General features: G+C 39.8%; 1 protein-coding gene across 3 annotated transcripts in view; it reads right to left on the reverse strand.

Annotated features, from left to right (window-relative positions):
- The window catches only part of LOC309692888 (thyrotropin-releasing hormone-degrading ectoenzyme-like), a 275,261-nt gene that overhangs the window by 158,131 nt on the left and 97,491 nt on the right, over nt 1-19,639 (reverse strand). For all 3 annotated transcript variants that reach the window (XM_082511733.1, XM_082511735.1, XM_082511734.1), the window contains exon 4: nt 12,225-12,351. In XM_082511733.1, coding sequence (XP_082367859.1) covers nt 12,225-12,351 — 127 coding nt within the window. The remainder of the gene's footprint in view (nt 1-12,224; nt 12,352-19,639) is intronic.

Raw genomic sequence — 19,639 nt, forward strand, 5'->3', positions numbered from 1 at the left:
GGGCTCCACTTAGTTTGCTGGAACCTTGTCTCGTGGATTAACTTCAGTTTTCACTGGGAACTCTGTAAATACCCTTCCAGCGTCACTGAAAGATTGCAAGCTGCCTGCTCCTCTTAGTGAAAAATTTCACTTGAGCTGACTTTGCTATTTAACCCTGAGATTGTAAATAAAACCTTTGAACTGTTGTGAGTCTGAATCTGCCGGGGGGTCTTTGGGTATGTTCACACTGCAGGTCTTAATACTCAATTCAGATTTTTTGATCAAATACGATTTTTTGTCTGCTTGTTCACACTACAAATAAAATGTGACAGCAAACGCGCTCTAGTGTGAACGCTCAAAGCGGCCTGCATGCGCAAAAGAAGACGTCATACACAACGCGCTCTGTTTAGACCCAGAGCAAACAATATTGTTTGACAGGTGGCCCTTAATATAAAGACTTCGGACTTCACGTTTCCCAATTTTTGCTTTAAGTTATTTTGTTATTTACATAATAATGTAAATAACCTAATAATGATCCTTATTGCTGTTTTAGAGAGGAGCGGTGCTTCAAAGGATAGTTGCAGATTTCTGTCAGAATCTGCAGATTATACAGTACAAATAAAATGTTCACGTTTCTCCAACGTTGTCTTCCCAACAGTTTCACTGACATCTATGCTGGATGGCCAGGAAGCGTTCGCGATGTCTTATCGGGCGCGTCTCCGGAGCTGATAATTGGCGTCTGTCTTGTGTCAGTGACGTAAAAGACGGATTTAATGCGACATGACCGTTCAAACAGCAGTCGCTTTCTAAAACATCGGATATGTATCGGATTCAGTACCACATACGAAAATGACCCAGATCAGATTTGAAAATATCAGATTTGTGCCGTTCACACTGTCAGACCATGATCGGATATGGGTCGCATAGGGTCAAAAAATCGGATTTGATGCGCTTTCGCCTACAGTGTGAACGTAGCCTTACTCTTGGTATGTAATCATCCAACCCGTTCTCACTCCCAAAGCGTAACATTTTACGCTAAGTGACAAATCGTCACCATATTACGTTTTCGGCTACCCACCACGTTCCTAAATGACGACCTCGGAAAAAGAGGAAATATGAGAACCGTCTGGACTGAACCTACACATGTTCGCTCTTATTCTTCAAATCGCTTAGAAACACGCTATTTAACATCATTAAAGTCCTGGTTAAGGTCAGGAATAAGGTTATGGTCAGGGCTAGGGATAAGGTTAGGTTTAGGGCTGGAATACAGGGCTGGAACGTCTACTCCCGCGGGAGCGTCATTGCACTGGATTCCAGCCATAACCCGCCGTGTACCATAAGAACGCCGCGGGACGTGACAAAACGTCGACATGTTACGCCTCGGGAGTGAGAACGCTCTGAATCATCACATAATGAAAAATTCGTGGAATGAGTATCCACTCACACAGACGCAGGGAGAACATGCAACTCCACATAGCTGAATGTGTCAGGCCAGTGGATTCAAACCCAGGACCTTGTTGATATGAAGCAATGATCTGTGCTGTCCAAAGACATTCATGGTTGGTCAACTGGTGTTTCTAAACTAGTCATAGGTGTAGATTTCAGCATCTATCTGATGACCTGTTTACAGTGTACCACTCCCCTCGTCCTATGACAGCTGAGATAGGCTCCAGCCACATCTCCACCCTGAATTGGACAAGCAGAAGTGGATAGATGGATGGGTGGAATAAAAGGTTTGTGGCTTTTCCATCCTGCTTCTTCTGAAGTTCAGCAGTACAGAACAGAGACTGCACCTGACATCTGCTGAAGCAACATTAGATTTAGGCTTTTGAGATTATAACCTTCACTTGGATCTTTTGAAATATTAAAAAATTCAGAAAGTCACTAATGGATTTCTACTGTGTGTGAAGCATTTTGCACACTCTGAATCCAGTCAGTGTTTGCAGAGATAACCCATCTGTTGTTATCATGAGAAACAACATCTGATTGGCTAAGCTTCCCAAAACTTGAATTTTGCAGCTGTTGTTGCATCTGTGTGTAACTTCAGCTGGCACTCTGCTTGAGGTCAATGTGGTAACTTAAAATTCAGACATGATGTAGCCCAGAGCTTCGCAAAGTGTGGGGCCCACCCCCTAGGGGTTTTGGGTGGGGCGCAGAGCCATTGCAGGGGGGGGGGGGCGTGGTATGAAAAGGGGCAAAAAAACCACGCTTGGACACTGCTAGCGCGGGGCGGCCACACAAACGCAAAGCAGGAGATAAAGCATACCTGAATATGTTTCCAAACCAAGTTCATTCTAAGCCAAAGACTAGAAAATATGGTGAAGCATGTCTTCCCTTTGGCTTCACCTGCACACAAGTGCCAAGGTAGGTCTCCCCTGCATAATTGGTTTTCCCTGCGGCGGGAGCAGCGCTGGGCTGTTTAAATCAGGGACAAACAGTATCCCACATTCTTGATTTGTAGTTCACAAACACTTCTTGTAATGACTAACTACTCCTGACATTTTGGAGATGTTAGCTCGTTATACAGTAAAGTTACAGTGGGATCCAAATAATATCAGGCTGATCCTGCCACAATGTGTTCCCCCGGTTCAAATCACGGACTAACAGTATCCCACAGTTGTTTATGTTTTTAAACCCATTTTGCACAGAGAGACATTTTTTTCTTGTAAAACAAAGGGGGCCAAGCAAAAAAAGTTTGGGAACCACTGATGTAGCCAGACGTTTTCCCTGAGCAGGTGTAACTTGGTCCTTGCTTAGAGCTGGAGGCCATATTTGAAGTGAGTTGTATAGCTTCAGTGAAATTATGCACCAGTGAAACCACAGCCAGGTACATTTACTCAAGTCCAGTTTTATGTAGTAAAATCTTTGCACTGGAAGAAGATCTATTTATTTGATAAGTTTACTGTACAGATGATTTTTTTTTTTAAATTACAAGCATGTGAAATATAAAGTATGTCTCATGTTAACGTTGGGATTTGTTGGGAACGTCATCCATTGTTGTTACTTGCCATGTTTGAAAAGTAACAATTAGCAACTTGGCCAAAAAAGTAAACATTTTCGTAATAAATACCACTCTTTTATAAAAGAAAACAAAAACTATGAAAAAGTAAGAAAGATTCCTTATATGGGAACTTTTTCTGTGTCTCAAATTCCATACTTTGGTATTTAAACTTCACATTATTGTGCATAATCTGCACTGTCAATACAGCTCCATGAAGTGCACATTAAGAATTCGGATGGTATATTTATAAAGATAAATAAGAATTCACACCCACATCTCTGACAACTGGTAAATATTTGTGAAATGCAGCAGCTAATGGCCTAAAGTGGAATTCCATACTTCGGGTATCACACTTCTGTCAGTTTGAGCAGGTAAACAGAGTGAAGGGTTATGGGCATGCAAACTAAACAGACACATCTGTGTGCAGTACAGGAGTGTCAGCAGGGTGCACCATAAAAATGATGACCACAAAAAACATTAAAGATAAAAAAACAGAAATAACAACACAAACTTTTTTTTAACAACTATATTATTACTTTAGTCTTCTCCACAGCAGGAACTCAGCTAATCGGCCAACAAAAACACAAATACAAGCAAGAGAAGCACACAGACAAGTTATTCAACATCTTTGACAGTGCCCCCTGGTGACAATACACAGGTAGAACACATAGATGATGGTCTGCTCTAAGTAGGACAAACGCAAATGCAAGTCAATGGACAGTCTTTATAATTCAATAGACGGAAGTTTACAAACATTAGCATCCAAACTTAGAGAGGATTTTAAAAATTGGAAAGATGACAATCAATCCTAGAACTCAGATATATTTTGTAACGTAGCTCCAAGGAACTAACCATGGCCATTATACTGCAAAACTATATAATATTGACAAATGCAGCTGTGAGTGGACTGAAGCATCTTCTATAAGAATTGCCAGCTGGATGAATGTAAGGGTGTCAAGACTCTGTGACCTTTCTGAAGTAGCTATGCTTGAATTGTATTGGTTTTACACAGCTGGATTAAAATCTGCGCTAATGTCACCAATAATGTTACTTCTTTAGTTTCATTTGCCAGTCATTTGGCTCACCACACTTTGCAAAATACTTGGATCACCATTTTTTTTATCCTTTAAATGTACAGTTGTTTCTCCAATGATCACGTTTTCTACACCTACTTTAAAGCACAAACAGGAAACATAATTTTAGTAGTGTCTGATTTGTGCATAAAACTATGCTACCAACAGTGGACTGTATTAAAGTGATGCCATAGATTTTTGTGGAAACTTCCAGGAAATGCAAGGATGATTCCTGATATTTATCTGTGACTAAAACCATGGTCCAATCTAACCACAACCCAACAGCTCTGAGTTCCATGATGTCCATATACATTATATCCAGAATTTATCCAGCTAGTAAAGACACTGTTTGGGTTAATTATCATCCAACAGATACATTCTGTACTTTTTTAGCTGTAGATGTTGGAATATGTGAAGCAGAAGAAGAGCTGGACAGACAGACTGACATCTTAACGCTTGTCTCTAACAGGACAACTAGCCAAAATTATTCCTGCTATTACTCTGTTTTTATGGCCTGTCATCGGTCTGTGCAGAGCAGTTTTCCCTCTGTCCCTTTAAATTTGTATCTCAGCTCATCATTTCTCTCTCGCTCTCTCAGGGGAGCTTGATGCCCTGCATGACAACAGATGGAGCCCTGAGGCTTTGGGACCATGCACACACACACACACACACACACAGAAAGACAGAAAGATGGCAACAGTAGGACGGGGTTAGAGGCAAACTGTGGTAAAAACTGATGTCATCATCAGTATGAATGGACACATACTCCATGATTACGTGCTTATATGTAGATGAACGGGGGAACGCCCACAAAACTCCTTTTTAATGGAAGACTGCATTCAGTCGCTGCTGACACACACGCATTATGTCCCTCTCTCTCTCTCTCTCTCTCTCTCTCTCACACACACACACACACACACACACACACACACACACACACACACACTTACTTTCATTCACATACAGGAAATATCTGACTCAATTTAAAACAGAAAGTCAAATCAAAGAGGAATTCACACAGAGGCTTTGCTCTCTTTGCACTCGTGTATTTACCACAGCTGACACTTGAGTTTGGATCTAATATGAGTTTTCAAAACTTCAAAACAGTGAACTGGGAGGACATCTGGGGATTTCTGGACTACTGTTTGGCACAGTAACACAACAGCCCTCGGGTGACTCTTCATCCGTATGAGAGTCTGACTGTTGTTCAGGATCACAGTGACAACACGCTAACCGGCTGAAACATATTTTCTCTATCAACTTCTATCCTGCACAACTAGGCATGATGGAAAATGTGGGTTTACTGTGGACTTAAGATAAGTTTTTAAAAATTCACAGTGTCTCAAACACAGATATGAGAGAACACTTCAGAAAAGAATCACTCTCGGGTCGGCTAAAATTCCAGTGTGAACATTGCTTAAATCTGAATCCCACCCATAATGCTCCTGGCTGGTACGGCAATCATAGTCAAGCCTCGCAAATGTTCCTCTAGGTGTACAAATCACTGTTTCAGAAATACTAGTCCTTATTAAAATTCATCAGCTAGACAAGTACGCACATAGGATACAGTCTCCATTGCATGATGTGTACTAATGGGAGTACTCAAATTAAGACACACTGTATGACTTTATCCGCACCGGATAATTTTTTCTGTACATGGTATTCCATCAGACAATTACTTAACTTCCAAGTTAAATTACAATTTTGCTTACAAGATCTCTGGTGCATCTTTTACTGTCATCATGCTGCAGTCACTGCTAGCCCAGGGGTCTCATGCTCCACCTATAAACTGCATCTTCCTTGGTGCTGACAGGGGAGCCTTTGTTTCACATCACTCCATATTTATCTTTCCCTTCATTAAATGTCCTCACTCTATTGTTGAATCCCTGTGAAAGCCATATGCTTTCAATATACATATATAATATACCCATGCAAGTGCCTTGAGGTGGACTGCAGTATCTGGAATTAACTTAATGCACATGCTACAATGCACATGATGCAGACTTATCTGCCTGTTTTGTTTTACATGCTACTCTTCATTACTCCTCATTACCTTCTACAGTTAGTTTCAATTACATCGTTACTGTCGTATGAAAACCTCGTTTCTGTTACATTATATAAAAGATAAGACAGATTCGGGAGGCCAATAAAACCCGTTCCTCACAACCTGACATCAAAGAGGTTCAAGCTTTTAACCTGACACTTTTGTGCAGCCAGGTCTGGACCACAGGATGTGACATCACCTTTAACTCAGCATGGGGCAGCTCGTTAATGCTGCTAATATCACTGTAAAGGTCAGGGAGGGTGGAATTAAATGTCAGGCCTAATCTGAGGCGATGAAAACAAACAGGAAGCTTTGACTGAAAGTGAATTTCTAATGTGATGGATGAATGTAGACAGCAAGAAAGTGTCTGACATATACAATATGGAGCCTCAGTGATCACATTAGCTTGTTTGGGTGAAGAGAGGAAAAAAGAAATGTACCGCTGTAACACAACTAATTGATTCTAGCAGGTCAGAAGAATAAAACACAAACAATTATAAAGACACGAGAAGAAAAGAAGAAGGAGGATGAGATGAAATTTGACTGTTCTGAGAGGATTCATTAATCTGGGCAGGAAGAAGCATAGCAAATAGCACAGCTACATAGCAAATATGGCTGCACATATATACTGCTGCAGAAAGGCTGAAGGTTTTATAGGAGGAAAGCCCAGGACGCACAGACGAAAAAGGCTCATACTGCTATAAAGTTTCAACTGACTGATTCAGTCAGCTCATGTTTCTGGTAAAGCAGAGGAAAAATACTGACTAGCATTAAAATGCCAAGCAAAAATATTCAAATGTGTTGACATGACACTTGAAACACTTTAAAGTGGCATGCTTTGATTAAAAACAAGCTTCCAAGTCAATTATGCAAAGCATGACAGCTGTCCTCACTCTAAAAAAGAGAACTTTATTTTGGTATAAGCTTAGAATTACTTTGACTTTAGGAGTTAGTTTTTTGGATTTGTTTTTATAATGACTGGTGAGTGAAAGCACAGTACAGTGGTGAGCACTCACACATTTGGTTGTTTGCTGTATACCACACCACACCTTATGTGGGTATAGGCCTTCAACAAGTGCCACTGTCTAACCTTTATATTAGTTACTTCCTGTTTTACTTTGGTACTCATTTCTCCCTTATACTTTTTATTCAGTTTTACAGTGTGAGTGTAAAGGGTGCAGACAGGAAGACACAGACAGGATGTTGAAAAGAAGGTCAGTCAGTAACATAACAGCAAAGGAAAATCAAGCACAACATGAACCATGAATCAAACCATATTGTCAAAATAAAGATCAAAGCTTCATGTTATCCTTTAACTGAACATTTTATTTATCAAAGCACGCTGAAACATGAATCCATCTTGAAGGAAAAGCCCTCAGGAGACAGTTTGATAGTATGTTTAGTCAGATAATATCACTACAGACTAGTGATGGTGGACATATCTATATCATCTTTGCACTTAAAGTAAACTTTCTTTGCAATTTAGTGGATTTTGATTGGACTTTTTTTAATTCACACAGACATAAAGTCTTAATTTTAATATGACGGTGGACCGTTTATAGCAGCAGGGTTTGACAGCCCTCAGGCAGGTGTGTCTGAGGGTTGGAAACACAGGTAACTGAAGTGACACCATCATATCTGAGACAGCTGTGTCAGAAAGGGTATCAAGAGAAAGAAGTCAATTTCATAGCCAGACGTTTGTCTGACCAAGTGACAATATATAAAAATGAATGTACAGTTAATTCTAGGAAGCACACATATATTTAATTCCAAGTGTTTATAATTAAATTATTATGTTATCATTTATTATTTTTACCAAGACTATAGAACAATGCAGAGGCATTTGTGAGCACTACAGTGTTTCTTGGCAGTGATTAATACAATATGGTCTCTGTTACCCTTCACTCGACACATCTTTTTGGAATTAAAAAAAAAAAACTGAATTAAGACAGAAAATCTCAAATGCAGCACAGCACCACTGGCTCCCACTACATTCTTATGAAAAAGTTAAAAATATTTTAAAGACAAACCCTGGCTCTCATTTGGAGCTCGCTTCACTTAATCCATAATGTCTGAGTAAAATTTAAATCAGATTTAGAGCAATTTCCTTCTGAATGCAAATTGCAGAATTCTGCTGTGCCCACAGATAAGACATCTTATACACCACTGGAAAGCCTCCAGACCTTTTCTGAATTCTGGGCTGTATACTGAAGAGTTCTTTTATGCAAAACACACTGGACTGGAGGTCACATATTTGGCTGCCATCTCGCTGTGTGTCTCTGCTTCAATCTACCACTATCTGCATCTGGAACAAACTCATGGTTATTCAGTTTGCACTTGAGATGCAACACTTCATTTGCAACCCATGGACAATCTTTGGAGCAACATCCCTTTTCAAAACTTGCACATAATACCAAAACCTAAAATCTTCTTTTCATTACTTTTGATCATTTTGTTTAATTTTACAATAAAAAAAAACAACAACAACAACAACAACAAACAGACAAAGTGGCAGTGAGGAATCTAAAATTCAAATATATAGATTTCTTTGATTTATTGCGCATCTGAGCTGACTCTTCATCTCCTCTCAGCATTTGAAAAATGGCTTGACAACACTTTAATTTTCATCTTTTAATAACATGAGCTATCATACATATGTTTTCAGCTTTTGCCACCACCTCCACGTTTATAGTTCTTCAACTAAAGGTTCAATTTGAATTCCATTAAGTTCCTCTTATCCAGCAATTATGACCACACTAGGTGTTAAAGTGGGCTGGAACGACCTGGAATGATGTTCCAACACCTTCAATTAATGCACAATTAAATCTGATAGGCAGATTAATGCATGATACTGCCAAGCCAGTTAATTTTTCATGTGTTGAAGCCTGGCATTACCTCCAGTTGATGGCATGGTAAGAGGTGCACTAAATCATTTTAAAAGGCAAGGACAGCCCAACAAGTATTGTTTTGTAGTTTTGGATATTTTTTTCTATTTGATCTAAACATAATGTGTTGCTTTATATTTAGCAAACATCTCAAAAGCTGAGGTATACTAATTTTGTGTGACTAAAATTTTGATGAATAGGCAGGTTTAGTAGTGTTCATTGCAGACTAAACTGGTTGGTTTACAGTATTGTGGTAAGGACTGCAGTAATGCACTATGCTGGACTGGTGCAGAGCAGGCTGTGATGTTCATGGTCAGTGTTAAGCTACATTAAAGGGTAGCAGACATCAAGTGGGGGTATTTTATCTTAACCCTTTAAGACCTACCATAGAACCAAGTCCGCCAGAGCTTATATTATATTTTTACATGCTGTGGAGCCATTTTTGGGAGCATTTCAAGTTGCTATACATCAATACAACCATTATAGCCCAGATTTTAATAATATGTATTCATTAAGTGCATAGTAATTACATAAATTGCAAAAAAGTGCAATAAACTACAAAAAAATTGAAAATCGTTTTTGATTTTTTAACATATATTTGTAGTTAGAGAAATTTAAGAGGCTTATCACTCAAAACTGTAAATACAAAAAAGTTGCACAAAATAGTTTCCCACCACAGGAAATTTATTTTGAGTGTCTTCATAGTTTTATTTTTGAAATACACCAATTTTTATACACTGCAGGAAAAACGAAAATAAATATTATACTGCAAATTTGCAAAAAAGCAGCATATGCATCAAAATAAACTATTTCCAACAGTGCAATATGAGTCCTAAGCATCCCAGAAACGACACAGAAAGTCATAAAGTCAAAGATAACTTTTAAAAAGAGCAGTATAGGCCCTGAGGCCCTGATCGCAAAAAAGACTACATTTCCGCGAAAATGACGTCACTTCCGGTTTCGGCCAGGTAATGGCGGAAATGCAAAAGTTCGCGCTGACGTCTATTCCAACGTAGGAAGTGTTTTGAACAGCTGATCGGACCAGCAAAGCGTGTTTCTGGAATATTATGTTTTTGTTCCTGAAAGCGCTTTTTATGCAGTTTTTGCAAAGCTTTATGTGGAAGGAAACCGTGACCTAGGACAAGCTGATGGCACAATATGTAAGTACAACTCCTCCGGTTTCATATGCAAAAAAATTTTTTGCGCTAGCTTACGTGGTTGCAGTGCTACCGGGATTTAAAAATAGTTACGCATAACAGAGCGTTCCCGCTCCGATCGGCTCTAAAGGGTTAATTTCAGGAGCGGGACCACACCCACATCCATGCCCCATCTGCTCTTCAGTCTATATATGCCCCTTCACCAATACCTGCTTTTCATACCCCCCTCCCCCATCTTCTTTTCTTTTACATGTAAAAGTACATGGGGATCTGCCTGGCCCGGGAACTGCTGCCAGTCCCATCCGAGGCCTTCCCCAAACCGCAGCATCAGTCCACAGTCCATCACCCATTGTACAGCTCAACTGAGGGTGTGGTCCCAGCTAGCGAATTTATCTTTAAACTGATGATGCAATTTGATTTACTCACAGAACACACAGACCTCTAAAAAGTTTTACACACAGGATGCATTAAGTTTTTGTCACTATTTTGTGCATTAAAAATGCAGCTGTTTACACTGACCTGTAGTTCGTGCTCTAGTACTGAATATACAATGATATAGAAATAGTTAATTAATACTTCATTACCTCCGATACACAGCTAGAGACAGCTCTGGATTAATCGGCTCTCTGAAATTATCTGTTTGCCTCCTCAGATGTGGTCCCAACTGCCAATACAGCTTCAAATCTGGGCTCAAACCATGAAATACTCCGTCCTGCTGTCTTCTCTTTGTGAAACCAGAATCTCAGTTTTTCAGTCTCGGGTTGCAAAAACGTGATGTGTGTGTATATACATTAAAAAAATCCTGAACTTTGTGTTGTTTTTTTTCTCCTAACACTTCCAGTGTGTAAAAGTCTTTATACTAAGTTTATGCTGTATAGAAATCCTGATAGCTTCTGTAATGTCTGGTTATATCTTTTTATATTCGACTAGCTAACAAACACATGGCAACTAATCAGAGCTACTCTCAATGTTAGGATGCCACTTCAACCCCTGAGTAATTTATACAGAAAAACTACAAAACGTTGACTTTTAAGTGACTCAAAAAAACTACAACAAGACGACTGTTACCACTTCACCTTCTTCCAACTTTAGCTTTATCTTCAGTTCCATTATGTGCTGATTTCATTGAAGTCATTAAGTCATCTTACCACCTCATTCAAAACTTCTTTCAAACTTGTTTCAACTTCAGGTTCAGCTTCAGTTACATTATTCCACTCATTTAGCTGTTAGCAATCTAAACACGGAGGACAAAACAGTGTTAATCAATTCAAAAAAAATAATAAAAATAATTGTCATGCAAGCTGATAGAAGTCCTTTCACTGCCACTTACAGCTTGCATTTTAAACACTGTAGTTTAGTTTCATGTCTGAGCTGCAGTGCACCAAGGTCAGCTGTCACTGCCATACAAATCCATTCAGAAGCTTCAAAGAATTAACTACAGGGCATTTAAACTATTTTATGTCTGTAGTGAGGCAATCACATTTTTTACACTTTTACTGTAATTCAACCAGTTATATAACAGAGTCTAAAAATATAAAGGATGAAGGGACAAAGTTGGCATTGAACTTCAGTACTTTGAAATCTTACTCTGATGCGTGTAAAGACAAACCCTTTTCTCCTTTAATAAAAATACCCTCTGACTGTGCTTAATGTCTACAACTGCCATGAACTGGCTGAGGTTCAATTCCCAGACCTATTCTCTTTGTAGCCCCCAACACACAAAAGGAAAAGGAGGACAGTGTGCTTTCTTTGCCCCATATGAGTAAAAATTGATGAGCCTAACAGTAATTGTACAAAGGACAAAGAGTTGGCTGACTTCCCTAAAATGAGACACCCAGGAAGTGGAAGCTGTTTTTCCTTTCCTAATTTGGATCGGCAGAGGGATGGTAAGTACACAGTGTGGTTTTTATTTAATGAAAGCTGACAGGAAATCAGACTTCAGGAGAACAAAGTATTTCGTCCCAACTTTACTTCATCTCCACACAGTCAGAGAGCTGCGGTGCACACTGAGCAGATCCTGGCAAGACAATGAAGGAGACGAGCCCACATAACGTCAGAGGAAGGACAGCACGTCAGCAGCCTTACCTAGTTTAGGCAGAGAGTACTGGACTTTGAAGTAGTCCTGATAAAATCCGAGGAGCCTCTTAGTAATGTGGAGGGCGTAGTCCCCTGCTCCGCTCAAAATGGCATCTGGCCGAGCATAGAGACGGATCTGAAGACAAATACAGAGGAAGAAATGGAATTAAGCTGATTTTAATTGAGATGGATCTAAAAACAGATACAGAGAAAGGAAATTGGAATTAGTGTATGCTCAGCTCTACAGAGAACAAAATGAAATTAAGCCACTTTTTTTCAAATCTATACAGAAAAGGAAATTAAATTTGACAGATACAAACAGGAGAACGCTGCGTGTATATTAAACTCTTCAGGGGAAATAATACAATCAGAGAGAGTTTAAGTTTATATCTGCAGAAAGGAAAAATTATATTTGAGAGATGTTTTCTTCGAAATTTGCGAAAAAACAAATGGAATCAGGTCCGTGTTAGGTGGGTCACATCTACAGACAAAATAAGTGAATCAGGTCGACTTCATATTCTGCTCTCCAGACAGAACAATGGAGTCTGGTTGATTTGGTTCAAATATAAAACAAGAAAAAAATTGATTTACAGCTGTGAGCAAGAATATCGACTGTAGATGGAAGCAAAAAAAAATACAAGAATGTTAAATGTTCTGCTTCAGGTGGATTCCAGTATTTCACACAGTCTAATGATCAGTGTGGGCTCATTATTGGACAGGGGTTGGAGCAGCTGCATCATTTATTTATAAAGGACAGTTCACCCTAAATCAAATTTACATATTTTTCTATGGACATGTAGCAATATTTATTCATTCAGACTGTTTACTCAAGCCCCCCGCATTTCTTTATATTTTGTGTCCAGGGAGCCAGACATTTTGCAACTTTTAAAGTGCTCCTGAGTAAGAGTTCTGCAGGCTTTTTGGTCTTTTTTTTCCGACATTTTTATAGGAAAGCAGGCATTAAAAAAGGAATGAACCAGTGTGGTGTCTGCACTTAACAGAAAATTGATTAAAGATTGAATTTTAAGTTGCATATGTAGTTTGTTATTAATAGCCTGTCACATAAACAAAAACATAAAAAAAATCCCCATTTCTTAAGCTGAATTGATGACAAATGCCAAAGATTACACAGTTTGAGTGGAGTAAAATAGTAATTTTATACCAGCAAAGTAATCCTCACTGGGAAGCCTGAATGGGCTATTAGCCAAAAAATCCCTATCCTTCGGTGCAAAATAGGGAAAACTGGACAAGTGGAGAACAAAAGTAACAACCCCCTTTGCTAGGAAAAATTCAGCAAAGACCTGACATGGGACCCCAGAGTGGCATCTGGACTTGAACCATGGCCACACTGGAACTGAACTTAAGATGAAGGTCAGCAGGTCTTAGCTGGTGGTCAAAACTAATAGAATTATAAATGCAGTGGTCAGGCTGCTGACCTCTGAACCACTGCAGGATGACATGCTGACAAAGTGTGTGTGAGAGACACTCCAACTCATCACTGTTGCTGGGATTAAAATGATCATCTGCTCTTTCGAAAGTGAATCTATTGTTTGGTGAAGATGGCAATTTGTACTTGAGAAGAGGTTCTTTTTTTGTGCCTCACAGCTCCTGACAAGCTGTGGGTAAAAGCAAAATCACAGCTCTTTCCCTGTAGAGCTGTGACAGCAGCTTCACTTCTGTCTTTTTTTTACCCCCTTTAACATTGCACACCTTCACCAAAACACAGTGTAACATATTGACTGACTTCTAATGAAATCCATTTTAATTCATGCAGTATGGACTCGAACACTTGTATGCTCATCTGTACACAAATCCAAAGTGGGCCATGGGGCATTACAAGATCTAGGTTGAAGTGCTGAGTTTCTCAGTGCTTTGGCTTCACTCATTTAAGTATTACTTGCCCTTATACATCAATCAGCATAACATTATGACCAACTGGCTATTATTGTTGGTCTCCCGTTTGCTGCCAAAACAGCTCTGACCAATTGAGGCATGGACTCCACTAGATTGCTGAAGATGTGCAGTGGTATCTGCACCAATATGTTAGCAACAGATCCTTTAAGACCTGAGTTGCAAGATGGGGCCTCCATAAATCAGACGTGTTGGTCCAGCTCATCCCAAATGCTAGACTGGACTGAGACGAAGTTGGAGTTGGAGGCTCATGATTGTGCTCCTCGAACCATTGCTGAACCATTTTTGCTTTGTGGCAGGGCGCATTATCCCTGTTCTATCAAAGGGTGTACATGGTCTTCAACAGTGCTTAGGTAGGTAGTACATGTTAAAGTAACATCCACATGGATGGCACAACTCAAGTTTTCATAGCAGAAGACTGCCCAAAGAATCACATTGCCTCCGCCAGCTTGCCTTCTCTTCTGATGCTGTTGTGTCAGAACAAGCATTACATTTTTCAACAGTTTGAGCTACAGCAGGTCATCTGTTGGGTCAAACCACACAGGCCAGTCTTCACTCCCCCACATGCATCAGTGAGCCTTGGCTACTATGACTCTGTTGCTGGTTCACCACTGTTCCTTCCTTGGACTGCTTGGCAGATGCTGACAAGAGCTGCACACTTGCTCAAATCCTTACATTTGCCTACATTTACTGCATTTAACACTTCTTCTAACATAAAATGCTTATTTGCTCTCTAATATATCCCACCCAGGAACATGATGAAGAGAGGATCTGTGTTAACCTGCCAGTGGTCATTGAAATGTTATGTCTGTTTAAATTCAAGTTTAATGTCAAAGTTAATGCCAGCAGTTTGACATGATCCTAAATTTTAAGGTTAACTATAGATAAAAAGTCTGGCTTTATCCTGAAGAAAAAATATATTTGAATCCAAATTTTACTGCAATTGATTCAAAAGTTCTTGATTACTTTTAAACTACAACTATATCCAAGCCACAACTGTGAACCTTGTGGTGGTGCCACCAGAAAAGTTGGTGTGCAATCCTCCCATCAGTACAGTATCTTAAATGTTTAGCTTTTTAAAAAGACTAGGCTAAATGTCATAATCAAATCATCTGACAGACCATCCTACAGGCTACAAGCCTCCGTGAAGCCAACCAGAAGAAGGACAGGGGTTTCAAATAATGCTGCATTGTGGTTTTTAGTATTTCAGCCACCATCAAACAGAAGTTCAGGTGCACTGAAGTTCAGTGTAATTATTTACACACATTACCAATCACACTGACCAACACATTAGGAGTCTGTGTCCGACTGTGAAGGAAAAATAAAAACAGATTTTGCTCTTTTTTTAATCTGACTTTGATGCCAACTTAGTGTTTGTTAGTGTGCTGTCAGTCTGCTGCCCTCTTGTGATTCTGAAGCTCAGTCAAAAATGTTTCACTTCAATGACTCCCAATGGACTCTTTAAACTAAAGTGATTCTTTCAAGCTCACAGACAGACAGACAGACATCTGCTCCATCTGAGTCAATTTTCATTAAAAAAAAAAAGCAATTTGGCAGGTCTGCAAAAGAAAATTAGCTTCTGCTGCCGCTTTATTCAGTAGGCATCCGGTGTTTGAGGTCAGCTGGTCTAATCTCCTGATGCAGCTTTCATACGGAAACAGCCAAGCTCTGTTTGCAGCAGCCACCATTACTTTATTACACAAAACACTGAATTATGAGGCTCAGTCTCATCGGTGGTGAGTCTAAAGTCTGTTTTTGTCTGTGACAGGTGCAGGTGGAGAAATCTCTGTGTGCAAGAGAAAAGGCTGAAAATGTGTGGTCCCTTGGGCGACACTGCATTAAAAACAGAGATGATTCTGTCATGGAAATCGATGCATGGGTTCAGGAGCACTTCCAGAAATCACTGTCTGTCAACACAACTCATCGTCCCATGCACTGACGCAGGTAAAAGCTCCATCATGCAAAGAAGATTCTGTCTCTTTAAGGTTCCTTTCCCTCCGAATGAACCCTCTGATCGAATTGAACCGTCTAGGCAATAAAATACATGGCCGTTTAATTTAATTTTTTCAATCATTCTTTGCTTAAAACTCCTTAAACTCTACATGTTCATTTCTGACTCACAGACCATTCTTGACAAAGTTAGCAACAAGCATGTAGGGCATATTCAAACAGCCTACAGCCCACAAAGCCAACAAAGCCACGCAGTGCCCTTTTTCTCATATTCAAAACCAAACAGAGATCTGAAGCAGACGGCACTTTCCACTGCAGGAAATGAACCTTTGTTCTGCTTTTGGTGTACTATACTAATTTCCAATTTGATAAATGCAACATCAAATTGCACTGTGTCTGAAAGAAAGAGGACAAAGTCAGGACTGGGCTTCAAACCAACCAACAACCAACTTTATGACTTCCACAGAGATAAAGCTACTTCTCTGCCAGCAGACTTCAGATCAGTTATGTTTTTCCGAGTTCTGCAGTTACCTTGTGAACTTTACTGATGGTATCACGTCTTGGTATCACTTGGTATCACTGAATAATCACATTCTCTACAAATACTTGATGGATTTGTTGATCGAGAATTAACAACTACTGTAACTTATGGATTAACCTTCAGCACAGACTGTAATGTTGACATGGGACTTCAGTACCTTCAACTCGTCTCTTACGGTCTGCGATTACAAAGAAGCATGGTGGTAAGATATTTTAGCCTTTTTATTTATGTAACTTAGATATATAAGTTATATGAATAACTTTGATCGTGGCTCAAAGAGTTGGCAGTTCGTCTTGCAACCGGAAGGTTGCCGGTTCGAGCCCCGGCTCGGACATTCTCGGTCGCTGTGTCCTTGGGCAAGACACTTCACCTACCACCTACTGGTGTTGGCCAGAGGGGCCGATGGCGTAATATGGCAGCCTCACTTCTGTCAGTCTGCCCGTCTGCAGCTGTGGCTACAACTGTAGCTTGCCTCCACCAGTGTGTGAATGTGAGAGTGAATGAATAGTGGAATTGTACAGTGCTTTGAGGGCCCCAAAAAGCGCTATATAAAATGCAATCCATTATTATTATTATTTTCTTGATTTCCATCCTCATGTCAAAAACACATGGAAAGACTTCAAAGAATTATAAAATGTTAATTTTTGAGAGAAAAAAAACATCCAGATCATGGCAGATCGACAGTTCTACAAAAAAAGAAGCCACACTCATAAAATCCATATGTCATTGTAGATAATCCTCACGTCTCCATAATGAGACTGTGATGATGCCTTCGGGAGAGTGCTATAAATCTCCAGCTTGTAAAGCAAAGAGAGAAAAGCTGGGCGTCACTCCTAAGAGAAACAAACTGTTAAATAATGTCTTTAAGATGGTGGGAGGTGCTCTGACCTCAGACAGTTCAAGTAAGTAAAATGTTATTCTTCTTAACGTGTAAAGCTTTATGAGCTGATGAAGCCACAGAGGGAGCACGGTGGGTAGAGTTTAATGTGTTTCATGGAGCTTAGCGGTGAAACACTGACACAATCACACGTCTGTGGTGTTGCTGTTTCTGGTTTTAGGATTTTTCAGGTGGACAGATGTGATAATTTGATCATAACATGTGTGGAATTAATTAGTTTTGAGTTAAAAGTGGTGACAAGTAACATTTCTGTGGCCTGAATACTAAACTGTATTAACTACATTAACTCACTTGGAGCTTTTGCTTAGAGGCGTTTTATTTCTCACAGTTTTCTGACTTCGACCATAAGAAGCTGACTGAAACTGCAGAAACCTGCCAGAGAGACACGAAAAGATTGAAACGTGCCCTTAAAACAAGCTGCCAGCTCTCCTCTCTGTGTTTTTGTGATGGATGGAGCAGTTAATCAGACTGATCCTCCAGACTAATTATACACAAACAATGTCAGCTGACAGATAGGGGTTACCATAGCGACAGGCAGCAGTGATCTCACTGATCAATACACGTGAATCAGCGTGTGTGAATGAAAATAAAGGACAAATTAAATGCGTGTGTGTGTGTGTGTGTGTGTGTGTGCTGAATGGTTTCACTGTCAGGGAGAAACTAGCTCACTGTCAGATGAAGGACAATAGAGACTGGCTATCAAATACAGCACACACACACACACACACACACACAGCAGCAGAAGTAGCGGCAGGTAGATGTACACACAAGTTAAAATACACGTGTTATTTTCCCCATGAAGACACACAAACTCACTATGATGTAATACTGCTGTATCACTGCTGGCTTATCACTCACTCACACACACACACACACACACACACACACACACACACACACACACACACACACACACACTGTCCCAGTACCTCTGCTGTCTCTCCTCTCTGAGCTTCACTTCCACTCTAATAAATTCTGCTTTCAGAAAGCTGTGAAAACACGTTGAAACCTGTTCAGTGGTAACGCTGCAGATCTGCTGCTACGTGGTGTCACAGTGTTTGTGTCGCACACGAGCTGCTGTAGACCTGCACAAATACCAACAAAGGCCGGTAAAAAAAAAGTACTAAGCTGCCTTCTACTGAAACTACAAGAAAATTTTCCAGGCAAAGTCATACACACAGCTGCAAATATTTTTTCACATTTTCGGTTGTCGCGTTGGCCTAAAATTAATAATCAACATCTACTTGATGAACATTAGTTCATTCCGAGCAGGAACATCCAAGATTCAAAAATGAAGCCAATGCAGATGTGCCATAAACTGCAGTTCCTCCAATTGCCACTGGAGGCTGCTCCAAAAGTGAGTCAGGTGGCTACTTTAGATTTAGAGAATGAGGATAGTTGTAACACTCTCACTTCCTCACACTGCCAAACTGTGTGAGGAAAATCAAGTGGGCTGATCAATCCAAATATCGACAACATCGACACCAATGCTGGTATTGGTACTGGACTGATACCAGGACAATAGGACCGATAATTTGTTTCTATCCTCCTAGTTCAGCTTGTAGCCCACTGAAAATATTTTGATCAGTACTGATGGATTCAGAACTATGTTACCTTTATTTTTCATAGAGTAGTGCCTTAGGTAAAATGTAAGACATATTATCTTAGCTAATTTCAAACGACCATGCTGCTGCAGCTATGCAAATTATAGCTGACGGGGTGCAGATGGTTGTAACACCTTTTAAAAAGTGCTGAAACTATCCCCATGATGGCAGCTAAATACATTTTCCCTGTCCTACTCTCTTTTTTTCCAGTGTGCCGAGGCAGTGGGTGAGAAAAACATTACCACTGTGAGGGCTAAATAAACCAAATGATACTGAGCTTCTTTTAGCCTCGTGCAGCTGAGGTGATTAAAAAAGACAGAGGTGAGGAAGACACTGACGTGTTGGTCAGGGCACAATAATAATAATAATTAAAATGTACATTTTGTGGAAGGAGATTAAATTCCCTGTGATTGACATGCGTTTATTAATTCAGGGATGTTGTTGAACAGGTTAAAGAGACTGCTACTTGTGGAGGATATCTTAAAATTCTAGCTCAGAAATATTTTGTTATATATTAGTT

Source organism: Aulonocara stuartgranti (genome assembly GCF_965226115.1).
Source record: "Aulonocara stuartgranti genome assembly, chromosome: 17".
NCBI lineage: Eukaryota > Metazoa > Chordata > Actinopteri > Cichliformes > Cichlidae > Aulonocara > Aulonocara stuartgranti.